The 25,603-nt window shown below is 37.6% G+C and overlaps 1 protein-coding gene across 3 annotated transcripts in view; it reads left to right on the forward strand.

Annotated features, from left to right (window-relative positions):
- The window catches only part of LOC141557955 (chymase-like), a 103,586-nt gene extending 79,973 nt beyond the window's left edge, over positions 1 to 23,613 (forward strand). The window contains exons 2-6 of one of the 3 annotated variants that reach the window (XR_012486924.1): positions 18,417 to 18,564; positions 19,897 to 20,032; positions 21,216 to 21,470; positions 21,932 to 22,655; positions 22,734 to 23,613. Coding sequence is in view for 2 of the 3 variants with exons in the window: in XM_074294389.1 (XP_074150490.1) it covers positions 17,835 to 17,895; positions 18,417 to 18,564; positions 19,897 to 20,032; positions 21,216 to 21,470; positions 21,932 to 22,075 (744 nt within the window). In the remaining variant the exon portion in view is untranslated. Of the gene's footprint in view, positions 1 to 17,767; positions 17,896 to 18,416; positions 18,565 to 19,896; positions 20,033 to 21,215; positions 21,471 to 21,931 lie in introns of those variants that run through there. The other 2 variants (XM_074294389.1, XM_074294388.1) reach the window with 2 other exon arrangements.
- Positions 23,614 to 25,603: the final 1,990 nt, after the last annotated feature.

A 25,603-nucleotide genomic window follows, 5' to 3' on the forward strand; every position in this document is an offset into this window, starting at 1 on the left:
TGGATTTTCAAGGGGTAAATGCTTACAGTGAATAATTAACAGTCTGTACGGCTTGGGGCCTAATCCTCCATTTCCAGAATTTTCACCTTGGGAAACTGCCGTTCTCATTGGTAACTAACTCTCCTGGCCAATTATTTCAGGCAAACATGGGCAAGTTTCACACCCCTTCTCTCCAGCTGTCTCCTCCATAGCTCAACCAACTGACCATTTTATAAATACCTTTCTCATACAAATTCCCCACCAAATAGCCTTATGTCCAGTTCTGGAACCATGATCAAATCATCAACCATTGTTCTTGGATAGAATATATTAATCTGATCCTCCATGGCCCTCACTATCCCTGTAACTTTCACACTGACATTCCCTTAGCTGACATTGATGTTATCTCCATGATTAAATGTAAGTTCCTTTATATATATATATATATGTATGTATATATATTCAAAATACATAAGTATATATGTACATATGTGTGTGTCTGTGTGTGTAAACCCAACCAAGAAAAAAAAATTCCAAATATTAGGCAAATTGTCTCCCCTGAGACAAATGATTAAATTTGGGATTTGAGACTCTTTCTGAGATTTATCCAGTCTACTTCACCCTAAAATCTTCTCTTTATTTTCTGTTGTTAATTTTCCTAATAAGTGAAGTGATTTTCCTAAAACATAGCTTTATATTATGCTCCATTCTCAATGAACTCTAATGTCTTCTTATTACCTTCACGATGAAATAAAAATCCTCTGATGTTCAAAGATTTGATCAGAGCAGGTGATGCTATTTCCCCCATCACTTATCCCCAACATGATGTACAAAGAAATTTGATAAGGGGAATGTTCAAATCTCAAGGCCCTCTTTGGAAGCAATCTAAAGATAATAATGTTGGCACAATCCATTAGGAAATGAGAAAGGCAAAAGAGATTGGTGAATGTAAATGGTGGCCAAATTAACTGACTTGCTTCTGGGAAGAAGGGGATCAAGACAGTAAAGAAACTTCAGTGAGTTGTCTTCTCTAGAAAGTCTTTATAATAGGGTAGTTGGGAAAATATATCACATAAATGCCTTCTCTCTCCCATACACCATTCACTTGACTTCATGGTAAGATCATAGTCTTGTTTGTAGGCTGCAGAGTCACACTGTGTCTTTTTCAAAGACCAGGGCCCACTTAGTGTAGTTCAAGCTATTTAGTACAACTATTCCTAGTTCAAGGAACTTAATGGAGGAGGTATATTTTTGTGTTAGGCGGGCAAAACTAGAAACTATGTCATATTCCTATAAATATGTCAACCTGGATAGTGTCAAGAGAATTTTTCTTGTGGGGGGAAAAACCCTTGTACACTAGATGGTTGGCTGAGTTTATAATGACTGGAAAGAATTCCTATAGAGACAATATGTCAGCAAGGGGTAAACTGGTATCTTATAATCTAAGCCTACCTGGAATGTTTGTAATGACATCTTCAAGGAACTTTCAGTTTGGGAATGCTCTTGATGTTTCAGTTGTATTTTATATCCTCATATTCATTGTAATATAGTTTTCATTTTAGTACTGGACTCAGAGTACAAGTCTGTAAATGAGTAATTAGTGAGGTGGGTGTAGGTAAGATTAGAGAGAAGGGCTATCTCTTCCTGATGCTATCTAATCAAAAAGGCCCATTGGTCTTCAATGAAAAATATGAATGTCCCCAATGAAAAATATGAATGTTTCTGGGATTGTTAGGTTTTATCAGCTGATAAGATAAGCACAGGAAGGAAACTGAGGCTTAGAGCTAAAATGACTTCTCTAGGATCAGTATTGAAAATATAAACCAATAAATGCAGAACCAAAGATTGTTGTTCAGACTCTAAGATCAGAGTTCTTTCCACTGGACCATGACTACTTAATTTGTGAAGCCCAGCTAGAAATTGCAAGTGTTTCAAAATTCAATTTAAGAGACGTTTTTTTTTTTTTTTTTTAAATATAATCAATAAGCAGCAGTGACAGTGATTTTTCTTAGAACTTCTAGATCCCTGTCAGTGGGTGCCTATTGAAAAGTACACATAGCTCAAGACCATTTGAAGGATATAGAAATTTATAGCCTCAGGAAGAAAAGATTTAAGGGCATGACAGCAATTTTCAAGATTTTGGCTCTACTTAAGGAAGACATCTAATCAATAAAGGCGACATATCAGCAATAACAGCCTAACTACCAGAGCTATCCAAAAGTAAAAAGGGATGCCTCAAGAACTTGTAGGTCGCCCTTTTTGGATGTCTTTATGTAAAAGTTATATGGTCAGTTGTGTTAGGTCAGGTGAAGAGATTCATTCCATTTATGTATAGGTTAGATTAGAAGGCCACTGAGTTTCTTTCTGTGCTTTTCTGAGTTAGAGCTATTCACAAGTGGAATTCACTCCTGGAGTAAGTATATAATCTTAATGAATTTCTGACCTATCTTCTGTGACTTTCATTAGTATAATACTTTTTCAGAACTTGACTGCTTACGAGTAAACTGAGAAAAACCAAGTTTCTAATCAGAAAAAGCCAAGTACCAGATTTGGAATCCTGTGGTATCCCAAACAAAATATAGAAATCTTTTGAGAGTTTGCCAGGCCAAAAATGACAAGCCTTAAAAATTCCTATACCAATACTGGCAAATTGCAACTGTCTTTATTTCTATCAAAACCTAGTTTCTTGAGGAAACTAGCTGATGCAGTCCCCAAAGTCAGAAGGACCTGAGTTCAAATCTTTCTTCTGAGCTTTTCTTAATTCTTCCTAGCTGTATGACCCTGGGCAAGTTATTTGACCCCAATTGCCTCGGCAAAAATACAAAACAAACAAAAAACCCCCAGTTTCTTAAATGGTTTTTGCAACACTTTTTGTTGTAGCAAAGAACTGGTAACAAAGTGAATGCCCATCATCTAGGGAATGGATGAATAATTGTCATATGAATGTGATGGGATATTCTTATTCTTCCATAATAATTTTTGAATGGGAGCAATTCAGAGAAACCTGGAGAAACTAGTACGAATAGCTTGAGTGAGGTAAGCAGAAATGAGAGTACAAATATACATCCAGTGATTTCAATGGGAGAACTTGGAAAGACTTAAGAACTTTCATACATGTAATAAATAGTCATAACACTTCAGAAGACTGATGTTGAATATATGTGGATGTGAGATGGAGGCAAAGATAAGAATCAGGTGGGTGAGCTAATGGAAAATATTTCCCCCTCTGTTTCCCAGAACTCATAGAAACAAAAGATCTCTTCATTTATGATCTTGGCCCATTTAGTGATTTGTTTATATTACTTTTGTTTCTCAGTGGACTTGAGTAATACTCCTTAAGGGTCATGGATGAGAATGCTCCTAAGTCAGGACTCAGCAAACTCAAGTGAGATACAGAATGAGGAAGGGGTCACCCTTCTTTCCCCCATATAGATATTCCTCCTTCACCTCATTGCCTCTTTTCCACAATTCCATTCCTTTCCTCTTGTCATATCAAGTTTTTTTCTATCCTTTCTCTTCTGTCATTTCCCACCACGTCCTCACTCCCATACCCTTCACGTTAACTACAACTCTATCATTCTGTCCTTTCTTTAATCTACGGAATGGCCAAAAGGGCCCAGTTCTTAGTATCTCCAGTAGCTGGAAGGAGTGAATCATCTTCCAGAGGACTTCAGAGTCATCTTTGTTCAGAGTTAATTATTCTGAAAATATAATATGTAAACATTGTTGATCCTGCAAAACCTTGAAAACAAGTTTTGGTTGGGCTGGGGAGGGAGCTTGGTGGTTGTTATTTTGTTGTGGGTTTTTTTTTTTTTTTTTGGTATATGTAGCCAAGTGACACATAAAAATTTCTGACTCCAAACTATAAGATAAGAGCTAAAATTCAAAGATTTTCTTCCCTCCCTTCCATCCCCTTTTGTCATCTGTTGTTGCTTATTTCTTTTAAACATCTATTTATTTGTGTCCACGGAAATACATTTTAGGTTTTCACTCTACATTTGGAGCTGACTGATGTTAAATCTAAACTTTCAGAGGAAGATGGAATAGATGGGACATGTTGCCTCCCCCCAGGACTCTGCAGGATATTCTGATATACTTCTACAGAGCCAAAAGAGGAGAATTTAACTGCTTAGTTTGTATCTTTTCTGTTTTCCTATTTACATTTTAGAGTTTATACTGTAGCACCTTCCCTTCACTTTCCCTGTGCCATGACTAAGGAGAAGGGACCTGCTTTGGCTGCCAAAAGACACTACAGGGAGAGCTAAAGAGATAAAATCAAATATGTGTGTGTGTCTGTGTGTGTGTGTGTCTGTGTGTGTTTATGTGTGTAAGGCATGGCAAGGAGATGTGTACATTTTTCATGGACAGAGGAGGAGGGACAAAGGAAGTGCTTATGATCATTGGACAGAAGGTCAGCTCTGGTTTACCTTGCTCCTTTCGCAGGACAAAATTATCCTGTAAAGGCTGTTGGGTCATGAAGCAAACACTGAGATAGTAGGAGTAGGAACTGTGGCCTAAGATGAAGGTCTGGCACTGAAGAAGAGATGTGAGGAAGAATCGGTCTGAGCCCACACTAGCAGGAGCTACCTTGGAGGAGCCAGAGAGGAGTCAAGTTGTTCTAGGTCCCAACTGTCTTTACTGTCACTCTTCAGAACAAAATTTAGACCATGAATGTGCCTCCTCATCCACCTATTAGTTTATCATATTTAAACATTTCCCATAGTCTCTGTATTTTTTTATTATCAAGCTTTGTGCACACACCTACTCTATATAGACATGCTCCCAAAGCAGATCTCAGATACAATCTCTAAATCTAGATCCATTTGCTCACATTGTGGTCTGCAAGCATACCAAGTGTTGGATTTCACAAATATCCACAAATAATAAAATACATAGTGGCTGGCATGTAGCCCATTGGGTATTTGTTTTTAAGTATCTTATTGTAATCCTTTATACTCCTTAAATTAAGGAGTAACAATTCCTTAAGTTAAGACCATGCACAAATAAGCCATACTTATGGCTTTTAATACTATGGCCATGTGAATAGGATTCACTGAAATACAAGGAATGAGCAAAGAAGGCAGAATTTGCTTGATAAGTTGGAACCCAGATTCTAATTGAATAAGTCCTCACTAGCCACATAAACACACACAAGCTGTCATTCACCAAAGGACTAAGCTAGGACTATAGGTAGTAGTAGTTTTAAAAAGGATGGATTGGGGGCCACTAGGTGACACAATGGGTAGATAGAGCATCAGTCCTGAAGTCAGGAAGGCCTGAATTCAAATTTGGTCTCAACCTAATTGGGAGGGAGGGGAGCTGGGGAAGCATGGAATGAGGAAACAACAGCTTAGGACTGTCCCCTGTGCCTCCTGGTGTTGGATCAGACACATAACTATCAAAGTAAACAGAATTACAAGAAACTGAGCTTTCATCACTGAAAAGGATCATACTACTGGGTACAGAGAACCTTAATGGATTAAACAACTCTCTTTAAAAGTATTAAATGACAATAATTTTCATTGAACAGTAACTTTAAATAATAAATTAGCCTTTTTAGTTAAAAAATGGGAAATCCTTACTATACTTCAAAATAATTATTTTATAATAAAGAAAACACATAGCCTTCTTTTATAAATAAAATCTGCGATTTCCACCAATGTGGATAAGCACTTACTGTGTAAATTATAGTCTTAGAGGATTTCATAACTAGTCAAGAGACTTGCTTAGGCTCACAGAGTCATCACATGTGAGATGCAGGTTCTCCTGACACTGCAACTAGCTCCTTCTATTCACTAAGCCTCTGCTGCTTCTCACATTTACCTTTACTCAGTTGGAACATCTCCATGCCCTGATTTTTTTTTCATTTATTCAGTTCTCTTTATGATATTGTACTATTATCTTAAACACTTACTTTTAATTGTAAGCAGTTTTGTCAGGGTCTGTTATCCATTGAAATGGCCAAAGTAATGGTACCTTTTTTTCATTAGCATGTAAGTTCTTTTTTTATTTTTTTATTTTATAATTATAAAATTTTTGACAGTATATATGCATGAGTAATTTTTTAAATAACATTATCCCTTATAATCATTTTTCCAAATTATCCCCTCCTTCTCTCTACTCCCTCCCCTAGATGACAGGCAATCCCATACATTTTACATATGTTACAGTATAACCTAGATAAAATATATGTGTGTAAATCCAATTTTCTTGTTGCACGTTAAGTATTAGATTCTGAAGGTATAAGTAACCCGGGTAGATAGACAGTAGTGCTAACAATTTACATTCACTTCCCAGTGTTCCTTCTCTGGGTGTAGTTGTTTCTGTCCATCATTGATCTTCTTTATGTTGAAGATATCCACTTCCATCAGAATACATCTTCATACAGCATTGAAGTGTACAGCGATCTTCTGGTTCTATTCATTTCAGTTGATGTAAGTCTTTCCAAACCTCTCCGAATTCGTCCTGCTGGTCATTTCTTACAGAGCAATAATATTCCATAACCTTCATATACCATAATTTACCCAACCATTCTCCAATTGATGGACATCCATTCATCTTCCAGTTTCTAGCCACTACGAAAAGGGCTGCCACAAACATTTTGGCACATACAGGTCCCTTTCCCCTCCTCAGTATTTCTTTGGGATATAAGCCCAATAGCAGCAATAGCATGTAAGTTCTTGAGAACAAAGACTATTTCTTTTTCTTATTTGTAACCCCAGAGTTTAGCACATAGTGTTATGTGACTGACATACAGTAAGCACTCAATAAATGTTTATTGAATTGAATTGAAAAGTATTACAAATTTGAATTATTAAGCAATGACTGTCACAAAAACTGACTTTCTTCTCTCTATAGAAAAATCTCACATAGACACTGAATTTCATATCACTCTACTCCCCTACCCTCAAAAAAAGTAATTAGTTGCCCTCCAGAAAAATGCTAAAATAATCTCCTGGGAACCTCCTAAACAGACCATTCTGGGCCAAGCCTAGAGTTTTGAAATGTTTCAGCTGTACCTAAAAGTATAGGATGTAACATATCATCTCCCTTCTAGCAATACTAGGGTAGAATGCTAGAGATGCAGAATGTTGCATATCCTATCAGAACTGGTCATTTTGGCACTGTTTTTGCTTCATTGTTTTTCTGTGTTACAAAAGTAGGTACGATTTGTGAGACATACTGGGATATGTTGGGCAAAGACTCAGTGAAGACTGGAAAAAAAAAACAAAAGGTACAAATAACCTTTAAAAAATAATAATTGGAATTTCAGGTGATGAGGGGACAAAAATCTGAGGCTTTCCTGATAAGGAGGAATTTCCATTCTACAGCTTCATTCAGCTTTGGGGATCATAGAAAGGATAATTGTTGCAAATTAGACAATGGAATTAATGATTTAATTATTGTTATATATAAAAATTATGACAGTTTATCCTGCTTTAAGACCATGTTGGAAGTTTTCATCCACTCTCCCAGAAGACCTCTCTTGTCCATTTGTGATTCTGAGATGCTTCTCACCAGAGACACTTAATGGAAAAGACACTGAAGATACAGTGTGGTGGTAGACCAAAAAGGAACATTGTACTCTATCTCTGTATGCATGGTTTAACAGAGAAAGATAGCAAACCCTCCAAAAGCCAGTTTGATAGGGTATATGATGCAATGTCCTTTTCTTCTTTATAACACATTATACAGTCAATATTCTGTGGAACATGCCCTCCTAGCAGTTATTATTGCCAGTCTCTTCTCGTTCCTAGGCCCTAGAGTACCTTTGGCCACTGACCATTGCAGTATTAATTAAATCTACCTGGCTGGCATCCTCTGAGGCCTTCAAAGGTCTCTGGCCATGATTTCTTGAATTATAGTTTAATAACCAATAGCACACTCAAGAATAGCCCATGTAAACTTAAAAGCCTTTATTATATCTACTCACATAATGCCCTGACTTGTTAACTCCCTAGTGAACACATGGTCTGAAGACCCACAGTGTTCACTATCAAATTCCATACTTCTCTGGGCTATCCATCTGCTTGGCTTGGCTACCCCAGGTTAAAGAGAGAGCCAGGTTAAAGAAATCAACTTGTTGCTGCAGTGGGCTTTTAAAGGATCTGTGAGGTCTCACACACACACAGCCAACCAAGAGAACCATTATGAAGCTATCTCAGTATGGCCAGGATCCCACCCACCCGCAGTCCTTTATCCACAGAGATTACTTCTGGGCCACTCAATCTCCTTTTGCACTATGGCCGCCAATTTAAAGGACCCTTACAATTCTGTCTACTTATATATGCTTAGAGAGAAAGATGTAGAATATATGTATCCATATACATATGTATATTATACACATGTATACAAATATATATGTATAATACATAGGTATTATGGGAAGAACTCTGAACTTGAAACAAAAGATGGAAACAAGGTGCTAAGTTTCTGGAATTGATACAGACTATGGTTATTTAGCAGGGTGCTTAACAGTTCTCTAGTTCAGTACATGTATTTAGTATTTACTATGGTTCTACAAGATTCACAGCTTTGATTAGAGAGGATATAAGCTCTAACAAACAGCCAGAATCAGAATGAGGGAAGACAGAAGTGGCAGGCTTTCCTCCTTCGCTTCTCCACTGAAACCAAGATCCAGAAGACCTTCAGAAAAACTAGCCAAACCCCAAGTGAAGGAGATAAGACTTTGAAGAAGGCAATAAAGGATTTGGACTTTAACATCTGGCTACTTATGTGGTGATTACTGAACTGAAAAGAAGGCTGCCTCCACCCCAAGAAAACCTCAACAAGAGAATATTACATTTTAGAGAGAATATTACACATAGGTATGTGTATATGTACACATGAATTAACACAATGTAATTTCAAAGTATTAACAATTATAGTTTTATATAGGACATACCACTGACTGGTTGTTTCATCCTATTCATTTAAACTTAATTCAGTTTACTAAGTATCTAATTCAATTCAATAAACATTGAATGCAGGCCTTTGGGTATTAACTCAGGAATTGATAAATAGTTCAGGTTCTAAAACATTTTTCATCACTGAACACCCTAAGTTTTCAAAAAGAAATGAAGCAGGAACCTGTGAGTTCTGATCTTTAGTCACCACTACTCTTATATTATTGCTTATCCCTTGCTCATCTCTGTCTACAGGACTGTCTAAATCCAGGCCCAAACTATCTTATCATGTTAAGATTCATACACCATAACTTATTCAGCCATGCTCCACTGATGAGCATCCATTCAGTTTTCAGGTCCTTGCTACTACAAAAAGAGCTACTACAAACATTTTTGCCCATGTGGGTCCTTTTTCCTTAAAAAAGGGAAAAGTTAAAGCCAAGTGATTCACCAGGAAAGTTTTTCTTTATCTACCATGATTTTATTTTCATACATCACCTGTAAGGTGAGAGATTGTGCTCTGAGACTTTCCATAAACCTACTTTCCCCCTCATGATGCAGCCTTTAAAGGGTTTCTTAAGCAACTTGAAGCTATTCATTGAATTGGGACAACAGCTATTTTCTCCCCATAACCCATTTCTAGTGATGGAGAGCTAGATTTCTTAAAGAACACATTTTTCTGGATGTATCACATAAATACAGCTTCTCTTTTCTGTGTTAACTTTAAAGATAACAGGTTGTATTCTGCTGATAACATATACAGTTGCTTTTTAACTCAATTCAACAAACATTTAAATAGCATGCAGGACAGTCAGTCCATAAGCAGCACCTTCTATATGCCAGGCACAAGATACAAAGAAAAGCAAAAAAAGTCCCTGCCCTCAGGAATCTCACGTCTAATGAAAGAAAAAATGAAGACAACTGTATTCAGGATAAACTGAATAACCAATAAAGAGAAGGTACTAGCATTAAGGGGGATTAGAAAAGCTTCTTGGGGAAGATGGGATTTTAGCTGAACATTGAAGAAAGCCACAAGTCAGAAATGAGGAGAGAGAGTATTCCATGCAAGAAAGGCATCCCATAGTCTGGAGATAGGATGCTCTCTGCTATGACCAGCAAGAAAGAAGCCATTATTTCTGGATGGCAGAGTACATGGTAGGTTCACTGTCCTATACCATGGGAACAATAAAAATGAAAGCCAAGACCCATAGAGACCTTATTTATTGGAGTACAAAGCATGAGAATAAATAAAGAAGGAGAGAGAACATAAATGACTAGATAGTTCAGGGAAGGGAAGGACTAGGGAGAAGAAAGCAAATGGGACCGAAGAAGCCAAGACAAATGAGGTGGGTCTATTAATGCCCCAAATCCATGTAACAATCTGCATAACATAATTTATCTTGTGAATTATCCTAAGGGCATGTGGACTAAGTGCTACATTCCATCACACAGAAGAAGCTGTGTACTTGAATCATCTGTATAAGTATAATTATAGGGAAAAGAAGTTATGCATAAGAGGAAAAGGAAGGAAGACTTGGTCCCTAGGGCAAGGTCTTTAGAGGAGAAATATATTGCTTTCTGCCCTCCTCCCACTTTTATCCTTATGGTAGAAATAGAAAATTAACAAATAATAACAAATAATAAATAATGGGACCAGTGGTTATACTTTGCCTCTCTGGAGTTTACACTGACTGCCAGAAGATGACCCTGAAACACTGTCTAATCCCAGCCAAGGGCCTTCCCAGGATCAGACCCTTTAGCTCTATGCTATTCTAACATTGACTTAATGTATGAAGCCAATTGAAAAAAAGGAGGAAATAAGAGGCCCCTTTGATGGGAAGGCTCCAACTTTTTCTGCCCCTGGCCACCTGACCTGTTGAAGTTGGGGATACAGGTCAGAACATGGATGATAAAGAGAGGGAGATATGAAGAAGTAGAACTATTTTTAACCATTCCCTCTAACCCAGATCCTTATAGCCCAAGTCACACACTAAATGTGAATGGGAAGACAGAGGGAGAAGGCAAGGTAGAAAACAAAGTGAAGAAAGAAATGGAGGATCAGAAGCTTTTAGATTGTCTGCTTTCCCAACATTGCTCCAAATCCCTAAGGAAACCAGAAGGACAAAAGGCTATCAATTCAACTATTAATTTTGTAAACCTGATTTTTTCAGTTGTATGGAATAGAGAAATAAGTTGAAGAACTTATAGGAATGTATGAATTCTTTTTTCTGTATTTTATTTTCATTATTTCTGTGTTTACCCTATGACCTGTATAATATACGCAGGCCCATATTTACTTGAGTCTTGTCCAACTATAAACAATTTACTTAACCTGAGCTGATGACATTTATCAGTATTTGACATTCAATGATATTTAGTCTATTAGCTTGACCTCTATGTGCTTGATTAAGCCTGAAGGCCTGATTATCTGTTTCCTAGAAATCAGGTGATTTGGGGGAAACAGAAACCTTCCATTCCAATCTCTCTGAATAGCAACAACCAATTAGATGCTTCCCCTCCCCTTCTCAATGCTCTCTTACTTGTGATGTAATCTCTTGTATAAAAGCTGTATATCTTTAGCCTGCTATCATGAGCTTTTTCTTTCTTATCTCCCTATGGGACTGCCTCCTCCAGAGGTTTTAATAAACAACCTTTCTGCTTTCTATTGAATGTTCTCTAAGTAATCATTTTAGGTAAGGGTCTTCTACATCCCTCACACAGTTAAACCACTGAGCTCAGGCAGCAGTATAAAGGAGGTCCTGAACCAAGGAGGTCTTGAACAACATCCTTATCTCTAGCGTATTTCCTGTTTCCTTTATAAAATGTCTTATTTCCTTTTATCATCTCTAGGCAGCAGCTGTTTAGGGAGGTGATGGGAAATAGGGGAAAATTACAATCATCTCTAAATCAAAATTAACTATAAATTTCTTCTGGCTTCATAAAGATATTAATAAGAGGTAAAATCTAAATTGCCACAATCTCATCTGATATTGTCCCCAAGTCATGCAAAAGGTCTACAAGAATTCTAAATCTAACCTAGAAAAAAATCCCCACCTACAACAAATGTTCCAGAGAATACCTGCACTAATAGGGATCAGATTTTGCTTCAGAAAATGTTACTTTTGTCCTATTTGTTACCACAAAACTGATACTAAATCTCTTGCTGAATTTCTAACACTACTCTCCCACTACTGCAGACTCGCATTATCTCACATTTAGGCTGTTGGAATAATCTATTGATTGGCCTTGATAAAAAAAAAAAAAAAAAAAAAAAAAAAAGCACAAGAATAATTATAACATCACAGATACACAAGATAAGGAAAATACCTGGATCACATTCCCATACTATAGCTTGGGGAAAAGGGAGCATATACAGAGAAATCTAGCAGAGCCACATAAATGATGACAGTTCATGTGTATAAGACAATTTACAGCTCTGGGACTGTAGGTGTATAGATGCATTTGTTCTACTAAACAATGCTTCAATGCTAATGATTCTTATGGCTCTTCCCTCCCCCCAACAGTTTTTCTGCTAGGCAAATCAGTATTTCTTCTGCTTTTAAATTGTTGAAGCAGTGACAATTTCTTTTAACCTTGCAATTACCTTAAGCCAGTGCTCAGTATTATTATACTAATAAAGTGACAAGAATTTCCCTTAAATCAGTCAGCTACCAAGTTCCTCAGAATAGATCCATGGACAATACAGACAAACTCAACCATCTCTTCTCTCAAGTGGATTCTGAACCATTCAATCAGATCTCATCATCTTAAGTTTCTCCCATTCAAGCCCATTCCTCTACTACCAAAGTAGTCCTCCAAAAGTATAGATCTGACCAAGTCAGACACTCCCACACACCTACTAAATAAACTCCAATGGCCCAAGCCAGACCAAAAAATGAGTTCCTATCTGCTTTAATTCTGTTTATGTTTTTATCAAAAAAGAAAATTGTTGGGTTTTTAAAGTCAAAAATATGGTCCACAAGGATACTTATAATTTGTTGGCCCTGTTTCCATTTAAGCTTAATGCCATTGCTCTATAATAATATTCAACAAAATAATAAATCAAGCTCACATTTGAATTGCTTGTGGATTTCTAAGGGGTAAATGCTTACAGTTAACAATTAATAGTCTGCATGACTCAGGCCCTAATCCTCCATTTCCAGAATTTTCACCTTGGGACACTGCTGTCCTCATTGGTAACTACCTCTCCTGGCCAACTATTTAAGGCAAATCCAGGCAAGTTTCACACCTCTTCTCTCCGGCTGCCTCCTCCATAGCCCGACCACCTGATCATTTTATAAGTAACTTTCCCATACAAATTCCCCACCAATAGCCTTATCTCCAGTTCTGGAACCATGATCAAATCAGCAACCACTGTTCCTGGATAGAATATATAACTTTGCTCCTCCATGGCCCTCACTATCCCTGTAACTTCACACTGATCTTCCCTTAGCTGACTTTGATGTTATCTCCACGATTAGGATATAATCTTCCTGATGTTATCTTGCCCATTATAATTTTAAGTTGTTTTTTACACATATATGTGTGTATACATACACACCTACATATGTGTACAAATATACATATATTTATGTATATATATTTTATATGTATAAAAACACATACATGTATATGTGGGGGGGGGCATACATCCCCATCCAAGAAAAAAAATAATTCCAAATATTATGCAAATTTTCTCCCCTGAGACAAATGATTAAATTTGGGATTTGAGACTCTTTCTGAGATTTATCCAATCTACTTCACCCTAAAATCTTCTCTTTATTTTCTGTGGTTAATTCCCCTAACCAGCAAAGTGATTTTCCTAAAACATAGTTTTATATCATGCTCCAATCCTCAGTGAACACTAATGGCTCTTTATTACCTTGAGGATGAAATACAAATCCTCTAATATTCAAAGCCCTTCTTAACATATCCACACATATGCATCCATCGTTCCAGTCTTATCCCTTCCATGCACCCTACCACAATTACACACATGCTTTTTAATTCAAGGGTCTCCTAACTTTTTCATGAACAAGATGCTCAATCTCTTGGTTCTAGATATTTTCTCAGACTGTCCCCCCATACTTATAATGCTTTTCAGCCTTATTTCTCCCTCTGACCTCCCTGAGTTTCTTCACTGGTGCCTTTTCATTCTTGTATTTTGCCTCTTGTTTATTTCCACTGTTTTTTTTTTGGCCAAAGTTTGCTTGTACATATTTGTTAACTTATTTTCTCACTCATTAGATTGTGAACTTCCCGAGGTCAAGAACTGGTTTTTGCCCCTCCCCTTTTTGTTTTCTTCAGCATTTAGTACAGTTATCTATCATTCAATAGTCACTTAATAAAGGCTTCTTGACAGACTGGCTTGCTTTTCCTGATTTAATGAAAGGATAGAGCACCAGGCCTAGATTCAGGAAGACTCATCTTCCTGATTCAAATCCAGCCTCAGACCTTTACTAGCTACATGACCCTCATTAAATCACTTAACTGAGTTTCTTCATCTGTAAAATGAGCTGAAGAAGGAAATGGCAAACCACTCCTGTAACTTTGCCAAGAAAACACCAAATGGGATCATCAAGAGCCAAACAATAACAGAGAAGCAAATGGAAGAAGGGAACAGAAAGACATAGAGCTAGAGTCCCCTATGGGGTTCTTCATCTGCATGTGAATAGTGCAAATAGAACTCTTAGAGCCAACAATACTAGTCTATCCAAGAACTTAGCCAAACTTCCTTAGTTTTCTTCCTTCCTATATCCTGCCTTTGAGGTAGTATACTTACTATTAGTTGTATTATTCTCTTGGAGATTCAATGTTGGTCTTTATGTTCTGGGCCAGCCCAATTCCCTTTGTAGGCCAAAGGGAAAACCTGGTGGCTGTTTCAATAGTCATATAGGACAAATATCATCGAATTAGCCCCTGAATTATAGGGGGACATGAAAGAGAAAGGGTAGCACCTTTTGTAGTATGTTACAAAAGGAACTTTAGGGACTTCTCTGAAAGCTACAACACAAACTGGAGCAGAAAGGAGATAGAGAAAGGAGAGACATAGAGGATTGTAAAAAGAGAGCAGTTAATAGTTCTATACTGAGACTAGACATAGCTGCATGCTTGGAAACAAACTTTGCTAAGGATGGAAGAAATCAATAGGCATAGAACACAATTTTTCTGTTCAAGATATAAAAGATAGCAAAACCCAGCCAAGGTTGTCCCAAGGAACAGACTTCAAGTAGGAAAATGTTTGAGGAGAAAAAGAAAGAATGTATTTGGGGAAAAGAAAGGTGGACTATAGAGTTCTCTGAATCTCAGCTGTGATGCTTATAAGCAGTGCAAATATGGATGAATTGGTGAACCTCCCTAAACTTAGTTTATTTATATTTTAAATGGAGATCACACCATTTTTTTGAGACTTTCTCCCTATTTCAACTAGACAGAGCCACTCATAGGTTCAATCCCAATACCTGTTGGCACAGAAGCTTTAACCTGCTCCATTTTTACAACATGGTCCAGATTCACTCTTCTTTAAACAGTTCAGTAGCTTGCTATCCTGAAAGCTCACCAATCAATAACAGCCCAGCTACAGCTGTGAACTCTAGAATACCATCTATCTACCAGTTCTACTGTCCCCTCTAGCAGGGATAAGAATATTTCTACTGTAACAAACTGGAAAAACATTTTTACAATTAAAGGTTCTGATAAAGGCCTCATTTCCAAAATATATAGAGAACTGACTCTGATTTATAAGAAATCAAGCCATTATCCAAGTGATAAATGGTCAAAGGATATGAACAGACAATTTTCAGATGATGAAATTGAAACTATTTCCACTCATATGAAAGTGTTCCAAATCACTATTGATCAGAGAAATGCAAATTAAGACAACTCTGAGATATCATTACACACCTGTCAGATTGGCTAAAGTGACAGCAAAAAATAGTGCTGAATGTTAGAGCAGATGTGGGAAAATTGGGACACTGATGAATTGCTGGTGGAGTTGTGAAAGAATCCAACCATTCTGGAGAGTAATTTGGAATTATTCTCAAAAGGTTATCAAACTTGTATACCCTTTGATCCAGCAGTGCTACTACTGGGCTTATATCCCAAAGAAATACTAAAGAAGGAAAAGGGACCTGTATGTGCCAAAATGTTTGTGGCAGGCCTTTTTGTAGTGGCAAGAAACTGGAAAATGAATGGATGACCATCAATTGGAGAATGGTTGAGTAAATTATGGTATATGAATGTTATGGAATATTATTGTTCTGTAAGAAATGACCAACAGGAGAAATACAGAGAGGTTTGGAGAGACTTACATGAACTGATGCTGAGTGAAATGAGCACTACCAGGAGATCACTATACACTTCAACAACAATACTGTATGAGGATGTATTCTGATAGAAGTGGATATCTTCAACATAGAGAAGTTCTACTTCAGTTCCAATTGATCAATGATGGACAGAATCAGCTACACCGGAGAAGAAACACTGGGAAATGAATATGGAGTACTTACATTTTTTGTTTTTCTTCCCAGGTTATTTTTACCTTCTGAATCCAATTTTTCTTGTGCAACAAAAGAACTGTACAGATCTGCACACATATATTGTATCTAAAATATGCTTTTAACATCTTAACATGTATGAGGCTGCCTGCCATCTAGGGGAGGGGGTGGAGGGAGGGAAGGGAAATGTTGGAACAGAATTGAGTTCAGGGACAATGTTGTAAAAATTACCCATGGGTATGTTATGTCAATAAAAAGCTATAATTTTAAAAATAAAGAAGGTTTCTCAAGGAAAAAATAAAATCAATTTTTATAAATAATAAAAAAGACCTAATCTCTGCCTTTGTGGAGCTTACAGTATCAGATATTATTACTGATTTTCATTTTCAAGAAACTGATACAATGAAGCTTTTGAATGCTTTTTAAAAAATGTAATAAATAATCATAAAACTTCAGAAGACAGATGTTGAATATATGTGGAGGGGAGAGAGAGGCAAAGACAAGCATCAAGTGGGTGAGCTAATGGAAAATATTTTCTCCCCCTTATTTTCTCCATTATTTTTCCCAGACTCGTAGAAACAAAAGATCTCTTCACTCATGATCTTGGACCATTTAGTGATTTGTCTGGGTTACTTTTGGTTCTCAGTGGACTTGAGTAATACTCCTAATATGGTCACAGATGGGCATGCTCCTGAGTCAGGATTCAACAAAGTCAAGTGAGATACTGAATGAGAAAGGGGTCAACCTTCCTTTCCCCTATATAGATATTCCTACCTTCACCTCATTGTCTCTTTTCCACAATTCCATTCCTTTCATCTTGTTATATCAGGGTTTTTTGTATTCTTTCTCTTCTGTCATTTCTGACCACGTCCTCTCTCCCATACCCTTCACTTTAACTACAACTCTATCATTCTGTCCTTTCTTTAATCTACGGAATGGCCAAAAGGGCCCAGTTCTTAGTATCTCCAGTAGCTGGAAGGAGTGAATCATCTTCCAGAGGACTTCAGAGTCATCTTTGTTCAGAGTTAATTATTCTGAAAATATAATATGTAAACATTGTTGATAATGCAAAAACCTTGAAAACAAGTATTGGTTGAGATGGGGAGAAAGACTTGGTAGTTATTTTCTTGTGGCCTTTTTTTTTTTGTTTTTTGTTTGGTATATGTAGCTCTAGCAAGTGACACATAAAAAGTGCTTAAGTTAGTTGGTAGCTTGATTAGTCAAAGTCACAACTTGAGGACCCAGGACAACACAGAGGGGAATCAGGAGCAACTGTAGGAGAAATTATGATTAATCAGATAACTGACTCTGCCCCATTGGAAGAAATCATGATCAGGAAGTTCCTGTGGTCAGTGTGCCCCTCCCTCTTCTATCTGCTTTAGCTACAAATATCAGAAGGTAGGAGAGAGCTGGAGCAGAAGCAGCATCTGCTCTGTGTATCCTCTCTGGGAAGATGAAGTGCCTTCTCCTCCTCCTCCTGCTGACTTTTCTTCTGGCTCATGACACTGGAGCTGGTGAGTCTCCTTTTGCCCAGAGAATCAGGCTTGAGTCAGAATTCTACATACACTCCCAGGAGTACATGTGGCAGTGTCTCAGGACAGAGACCTGGCAGACACTTTTTACTGGGCCCAATCTGTTTCTAGAGAGGCTCTCCTTATTCAATTTTTTTCAAAGTTTTAGTTTTTCCTACTCATGAGAGAAGCTAATAACCTGACCTAGATAAGGACTAAAGGTAAAGGTTAGGGTGGGATTCAAGCTTGGAGATATTGTCCTATGCTGAAATAGAGATGGATTTTGCAAGGGGATGTAAGAAATATAGTGATGGTGATATTTCAGAGTCGCAAGATTGGACTTAATTCCAGAAGAGGAAAAATAAGACCTGAGAAACAATAATGACTGAGGGAAAGTCTAGGGGGGTTGGGATTGGGAGAGGTAGGTGGTGGTGTCCCACTATTTCCATGGACCTGATGTTTTGTTTCAGTTGTGCATATCTTTATATTTGGGGTATATATATATACGGGGCATTCTCTTTCAGATGAGATCATTGGAGGCAAAGAATCAAGGCCCCATTCTCGCCCTTACATGGCTTTTCTGGATATCAAACATTGTAATAATTGGTCCAGCTGTGGTGGGTTCCTGATTCGCAGTGACTTTGTGATGACAGCAGCCATTTGTGAAGGAGAGTAAGTGTGTCTCTCCCCCTTCCCCCTCCCTGATACTCACCAGGTGAGGGATGCATTAAATAAGAGTCTAATAACGGTGCTCCTATCTCTTGGAGGCTAGTCACCTGCAAGGAAAAGAATCCTAATCTGAGCAAAACAAGAGTGAGTAAATGTCTTCTCTAAAATGCAATGTTCTCTGAGAGCAGGTTTCTTGGGGGCTTCTGGAAGCAGCCTTCGTTTCAGTTCAGAACAATAATCACTTCAAATGCAGCCAGGAGTTAAAGTCCAGATCCTTTATGGTCTCCCTCAAAACAGCTCAGTTAGCTTTCTTAGAGGCCTATCTCTCTCCTTGGTTCCTGCCGCTAGTTCTTTGTCTCTACCATTTTCAGCCTCTCTTCCTCTAAATCTCCAGCCAGCACAAATGTGAAAGTTGGAATGAATCTGACTCCACCTCTGAGAGTGGGCTTGTGGGCTTCTGTGTCTAGCCCTAAGAGCTTCTTGCTTATATGCTGTGCACTGAATATACTCCAATCATTACATCACTAGGAAAACATTATTTGTTGTAGGATTAAATCAATGCTAAACTAGATTTAACCATTGTCTCCTCAATTCCACTTAGTACCTTGTTTCAAGTTATGGCCATAACATCTACTTGTAGGATCAGATCAATCATACTGAACCATGCTAAATTACATAATTATTGTCTCTATCAATTTCAGCTGACTTAGTACCTTGTAAGAATCATAATAAGTAAGCAAGAGTATTTATGCTCCTAGTTGAGATCTGCCCTTTCCCCTTCAGGCCATTATGCCACCTTTGATGACTGTCCCGCCCTAAATGATGAAGCTCATGCTTCAGATCTTACCACCCAAGATTCCATATCTCAGCCAATTTCTTCTTCCCTAACATGCCATGATACTCCTGTTTTTGGTGCTCCGAGAACTTAGCAACTGTACTTCTATGGCGAACTAATCTCTATCACAGGATTCTCTGGGAGCACACATTGGTGCAGTGAATCTCCTCTTAATTTCATCCTTGACCTTCTGGACTTTCTGTTCCCTGGAGGCTGAATCAAGAGCAGCCTGAGGCAAGAAAAGCAGATCCACTTGTCACCCTGTCCTCATCTGGACAACCCTTCCAAAGGAAGTTAGGGAACTGTCTCTACTCCTTGCAAGTCCTTCAGCCCTGATTGTTTGAGTCCCACATCCCAACCCTGAGCCCCATCAGCTATCATAGAGACAGAGAGGAGAGACTGACATTCTAGGAGAGTCCTTGGACCCCATTCTCAAAATGTTCCCTTCATGAAGAATCTGGAACCCCTAATACCTCCCTCTTCTCTTGCTTCTCCAACAGCTTCATCTCAGTCAAACTTGGAGCACATAACATCAACAAGACAGAAGAGACTTGGCAGATCCTTAAAGTGAAACAGCAATTTCTTCACCCAGAATATAATGCCAGAAAGTTTCTCAATGACATCATGTTACTAAAGGTAATAATTAATAGAAAACAAAGAACTGGGAACCAATAAGTTTCGGGACTAGTTTCATCTTGGCCCCTGCCATAGTTGTGTCATTTTGAGCAAGTAACTTGAACTTTCACACCTCCAATTTTCTTATCTATACCATGAGAAGTGGAACAAAAAGATATGTGAGTCCATTCTTGCTTCAGTATTCCTTGTTCAATGTTCAGAGATGGGGTTGGGGAGAGAACAGATCAGCATATTTTACTTATCCACATAGAACAGAATCATTAGTAACAGGTGGGAGGAGGGGGTGGAGAGGCCCATATTTCAATTCTGTCTGAATAAGAAACTATCCTTCATGGGATCATAGATTTAGACGTAGAAGGAATATTAGAGACTATCTAGTCCAACCCCTTTACTTTATAGATGAGAAAACCATGGCTCAGAGAGGTTTGAACACCTTGCCCAGGATCACATAGCTACTAAGAGCTAGAGGCAATATTTGAATCCAGGTCTTCTTGGCTCCAAATTCAACCCTCTCCCCACTAACACTCTCAAAATCTCGCCTTCCCAGAGTTCAAATCCAAGAGCTCTTCCATGAAATGTTCCACTAAACCAATAAGCCAATAACTTAGGAAGTAGTAAGTTCCCCATTACTGAAGGTCTTCAAAGGTTGGATGTCAAGGAGGACATTTCTATTTGGGAACAAATCATACTGTGATGTCTGGGGGCCGTTATAACTTTGAGACACTGTGATAGCTGTTTTAGGGGCAATAGTCTATAAGAACTGTGAGATCTAGTATGGTGCACTGAACTCACAATTAGAAAACATGGTCAAGTTCTAACTCCAACCACTTACCACCAGGATGAATATTGACCTCTGTGAGCTTCAGTTTTCTCATATGTGAAATGGGAATAACACATTATTCCCTTATTACCCACCTCACAAGAATGTTGTGAAAAAAGCTGAGCATGCTGCCTGGGAAACAAATAGCTTTTTCATTCATTCATTCAAATCACTTTGCTACCTATAAAATGCCATGTACATTTGAAAAACTATGCTTCTTTCCCTTCCCACTTTATGATATTATTTCCTTTTGTCTTCCCTTGTTTTCTCAAGAATCTGAGGTCCCTGCATCTCTGGAGCCCTTGACCCAGCCCATAAACCCATCCCCAGCACTGACAAATCCCTTTTCCTTCCTTCTCACAGCTGGAAAAGAAAGCAAACCTGACAACAGCAGTGGGGATTCTCCCCCTGCCCTCAAGTTCCAATTCTGTCTTACCTGAGGAAGAATGTTTAGCTGCTGGCTGGGGAAGGAGAGGACTAAAGCCCCCAAGATCAGACACTTTACAGGAGGTGGAACTGAGACTAATGAATCCCAGTGACTGCAAAGACTTTGGAAATTTTGATGAGAGATCCCAGTTGTGTGTAGGGACTCCCAACTCAAGGAAATCAGTATTTAGGGTGAGTCCACAATTCATATTTCTCTTCTTTGGAAATTTCTCTCTCTCTAAGAGTCAGAACCCTTCTAAGAAGGGATGAAGTCAGCACTTTCAGCTGGATCCAGGACTTGGGCAGGTGTTTGGAGCTTAGGGTTGAGGGGAAGAATGAGTTTTGTGAGAATAGGAAATATTCCAAATGCCCAAATAGAAGTTCCATTTCCTTAGCACTTGTGGGTGGGAGGATGGGAGACTCATTCATCCTCTACACCCCCCCCCCCCATCCTACTCAGAATTTCAGAGAGATACAGATAGGGAGGAAAGAAGGAAGTCTGGATGGAAAGGTGTCTCTGGATATGACCCAAGAAAAGAACCTGTGCTGGAACTTAACAACCAGGAAGGTCCAGGATTTCTGTAACTAACTCAGAAAGATCCAAGGCTAAGAGGGGCAAGGTAGGATCAACCTTTCTTGCTTATGTCTAACAGGGATTTTCTGGAGAACCCCTTGTTTGTTCTGGTGTGGCCCAAGGCATTGCCGCCTATGGAAAAGTGGATATAAAATCGCCTTCTGTCTTCACAAGAATTGCTCATTACAGCTCTTGGATCAATGAAATCCTAAAAGCAAATTAGCTCTGTGGGCCTGGCTCAGCAAAAAGGAATCTACCTCCCAGGGCCCAGCCTCCTCTCTATGTCCCTCACACGAGGACTATCCCCCTGTTTGCCCACCTTCATCCCAGAGTCTAAGATATGTGGGAGAGGGGGGGAGATTAAAGGGTATGAAGAGTTACTCTGGATATCGAACTGAAGATTGATTATGACTTCAATAAACCTAAGCGTCCAGGCTTGTGTGCATGATTACTCTCCACTCCTGTAGTCCCCTCTCTCCTTGCCCAAAGTAGTCAACATAGAAGCAAAGGACCTCAGAGAGAAGAAGGAGTCAGTATTTACAGTTTTGGAGTGGAAGTAAATAGTCCTCATTGTTCTTGGCTGCTGTTTCCTAATGGCCACTCATTGCATTGGGTTTTAATTGTACACCACTAAGAATGCTGGACTTATTTTGGAAGGAAATAAAAAAGAAAAAGAAAAAAAGGGCTCCAGAGATGCAGGGACTCAGATTCTTGAGAAAACAAGGGAAGACAAAAGGAAATAGTATCATAGACTGCGGAAGGAAAAGGAGCATAATTTCTCACATATACATGGCATTTTATAGGTAGCAAAGTGATTTGAATGAAAGAAAAAAAGAGGAGAGTACAGCCTTCACGTGATAAACCAATAAAATTCACTATAGTTCCTAGCAAAATGCTGGCTTATATTACTTCAAAAATTATTTGTGAACATTTAAAAAAGGATGCAGAGCTTTTATTTCTTTGTCTTTTTTATTCTTTGCGTAAGGAATGGCCTTCTGGGATGAAGGAGAAAGATAAATTTGGAAATAAAATGATAAAAATTTTTAAAATGCAAAGTATATAAATTAATAACCTTAAGAAAAGAAAAAATGAAAGAGAAGTAATCTTTCATAAGAATTTATAATGGTTCATCAAGAATTGCTCATGCTAGATTCCCATTAGTTCCCTTTTTGATTGGATTACTAGACTGATAGATAAGAGGAAAGCCATAGTCTTAGATTTCATCAAGATAGTTGACTGTGGTAAGATCACAGAATTTAAAGCTGAAGGGGATCTTAGAGAAAATGTACTAAGTCTCCTTTATTCTCTGCAAGAATGAGGCACAGATTAAGGTTAAGTTACTTGCTCAGTTTAATACAGGTAATAAATAGCAAATACAGATTCTCTGATTCTAAATTCCTGAAACCATAGTATCTCTTTGACACTCTTATGGACAAGATTCTCTTAATCATCCAAATTATAATATAGTGAAATTTTATGTTAAATATATTTGGAGTTGTTTGAGTGACTAAATCTAAAGAGTAGTCATTAATATCAACCATCAGTCTATATTGATCTATATTGCAGTGTCCTGGGAGAATGGCAAAACAGGAAGAAAAGTATGTTAAGACTTTTGTACATTTTTTGAAGGTCTGATGGCTTTTACTTGCTAGCTAATTTGTTGCAATGATAGGAGAGAATTGATAATAACTATATCTAAGTCTATCCATGAAGAGTGAGACTTGCTATGTGCCAAAATAAACTCAGGGGAATATAATCAAATTGTCTGAGTTTTGTTTACAAATTTTTTATGTGTGTGTGTGTCCTTAAACTAATGTTTCATGAATTCAAGAAAAATGTCTAGCTTAATGGGAATGAGGCCAGTGGATCTCTGTCCACATGAAAAAGGTTGGAAGGGAGAACTGGAGAAGACCAAATTAATATTTCCTAACTTAGTTTTCCCTGCAAGAATTTTTTCACCTGGTTATATTTGAGTCTGGATGAGGTATCCTGTCATATACTTGGCTGATTTTTCTAACCTTATTTTAAATCATTTGGATATGAAGTGTGTTATCTATTTATACACATGCTAAATCATTTTAGGTCCTTGGACTTAGGACTGGTGGGCTGATATTGATGCTGTGATAATAATGTCTGTTCTTTATATTCATACAAATATCTTTTACTAAGGTAAAGTTGATATGACATACTGTAACTTGTTGATATGATATGAAACACTATTTTATCAATGCTATATTTGGTCACTTCTACATTGCTTTAAGATAAAGAAAGTGAAGATTTTATGCTTTTCCATCTGAGATTATAATCATTGCCATACTGAGATTTGTCAAACTACTAAAATGTTTGTATTTCACATATGCCTTGTAAATAAAAAAGCTATAATTTTAAAAATGCATGGTTAAGGAAAATAACTAAATATTAAATAAAGTGGTGGTGCTGTTTAGAAGAAGTTTGACAAGTATGACTGGAGTTTGGAAAAGATACACATAACATCAAAGCCAGATTACAGAAATGACAACTGAGACTAAATAGGGGGAAAAAGCAAAAACCCAAGGAGAGAATTTTGGGCAACATCAAGAGTGAGTTTCTAGGTAGGCAGAGTAAATAAAAGCTTCCAAAGGAGGAAGAATAATTCAGGATTGGGGGTTGGGGTGAAAACAAGGATAGTGTAAGCATAATAGAAGGCACAGGAGAAAATGTCAAGATAGGGGGTGGTAAAAAAGTGGAATGATACAGAGATCCAAAGGGATAAAAACTGGGGATATGAAGGGGATGATGCAGATTTGTCAATTACATGGTCACAATCCAAAGAAAACTTCAGTAGAACCATTATGAGAGTATTATAGAATGTGTGGGAGGTAAAGAACAGAGGTTGGGGATAAAGTTTAAGGACTTAAAATTTGAAATTGTGTATTTGTATGGTACTTTAAGGGCTACAAAGACAAAAACATTTCTTCCAAAGCAATCTTTGAAATAGATAATTCAGGTTTAAAAATAAGAATAGCAATAACCCTTTTAAGGCAAATGAAAGTCATCAAGATATGACATGACTTAATAGGAGATTTGATCATTATAATTTTTGAGCACAAATCTTTGAGTATCTCTACAATGGTCTTTGAGCACAAATGTTTTCCAAGTCTACCTTATGCCAGTTTGATCTAACCTTTACCTCTATTTTAAGTTTGTTATAAACATAGTCATATAGAAAAAGCTTAAAAGTATTATTGAAGTCAAGAATGTTTTGACTTCCCTGGTTTTGGAAATAACAGCAAACATTATTGGAAAGAAAACTACATCTGTCATTTCCTCTCTCAATTTATTCATATGTCAATTAAATTTTTGTACCAGATCATTTCTGAAGTTTCTTTTATCTGTAAAAATATGTGCATTCCTCTAATTTAATAATAATAATAATAATATATACTTTATATGTGCACCCTTATTATATTTATACACACACACACGTTCCTAAAAGATCCTGTGATATATTATGTTCTTAGATATTTGGTGAGAGATAAGGTTTCTTTTGAAAGGTGGCTATGACAGCTATGTAGAGGGTCAACCTTAGGGTCAAGAAGATTTGGGTTTATATTCTGCCTCTGAGACCACATATTGTCCATATGATCTTGGGCAAATACATTTATCTTTGTGCCCTAATTGATTCCCCTAGACTATATATTATAAAGAAATTGAGGATGATTTTGCACTGGAAGTTTCTTATCTGATTAAATCACAGGTCCACAGTTCTCAA

The sequence above is a fragment of the Sminthopsis crassicaudata genome, chromosome 2 (genome assembly GCF_048593235.1).
Source record: "Sminthopsis crassicaudata isolate SCR6 chromosome 2, ASM4859323v1, whole genome shotgun sequence".
NCBI classification, from domain to species: domain Eukaryota; kingdom Metazoa; phylum Chordata; class Mammalia; order Dasyuromorphia; family Dasyuridae; genus Sminthopsis; species Sminthopsis crassicaudata.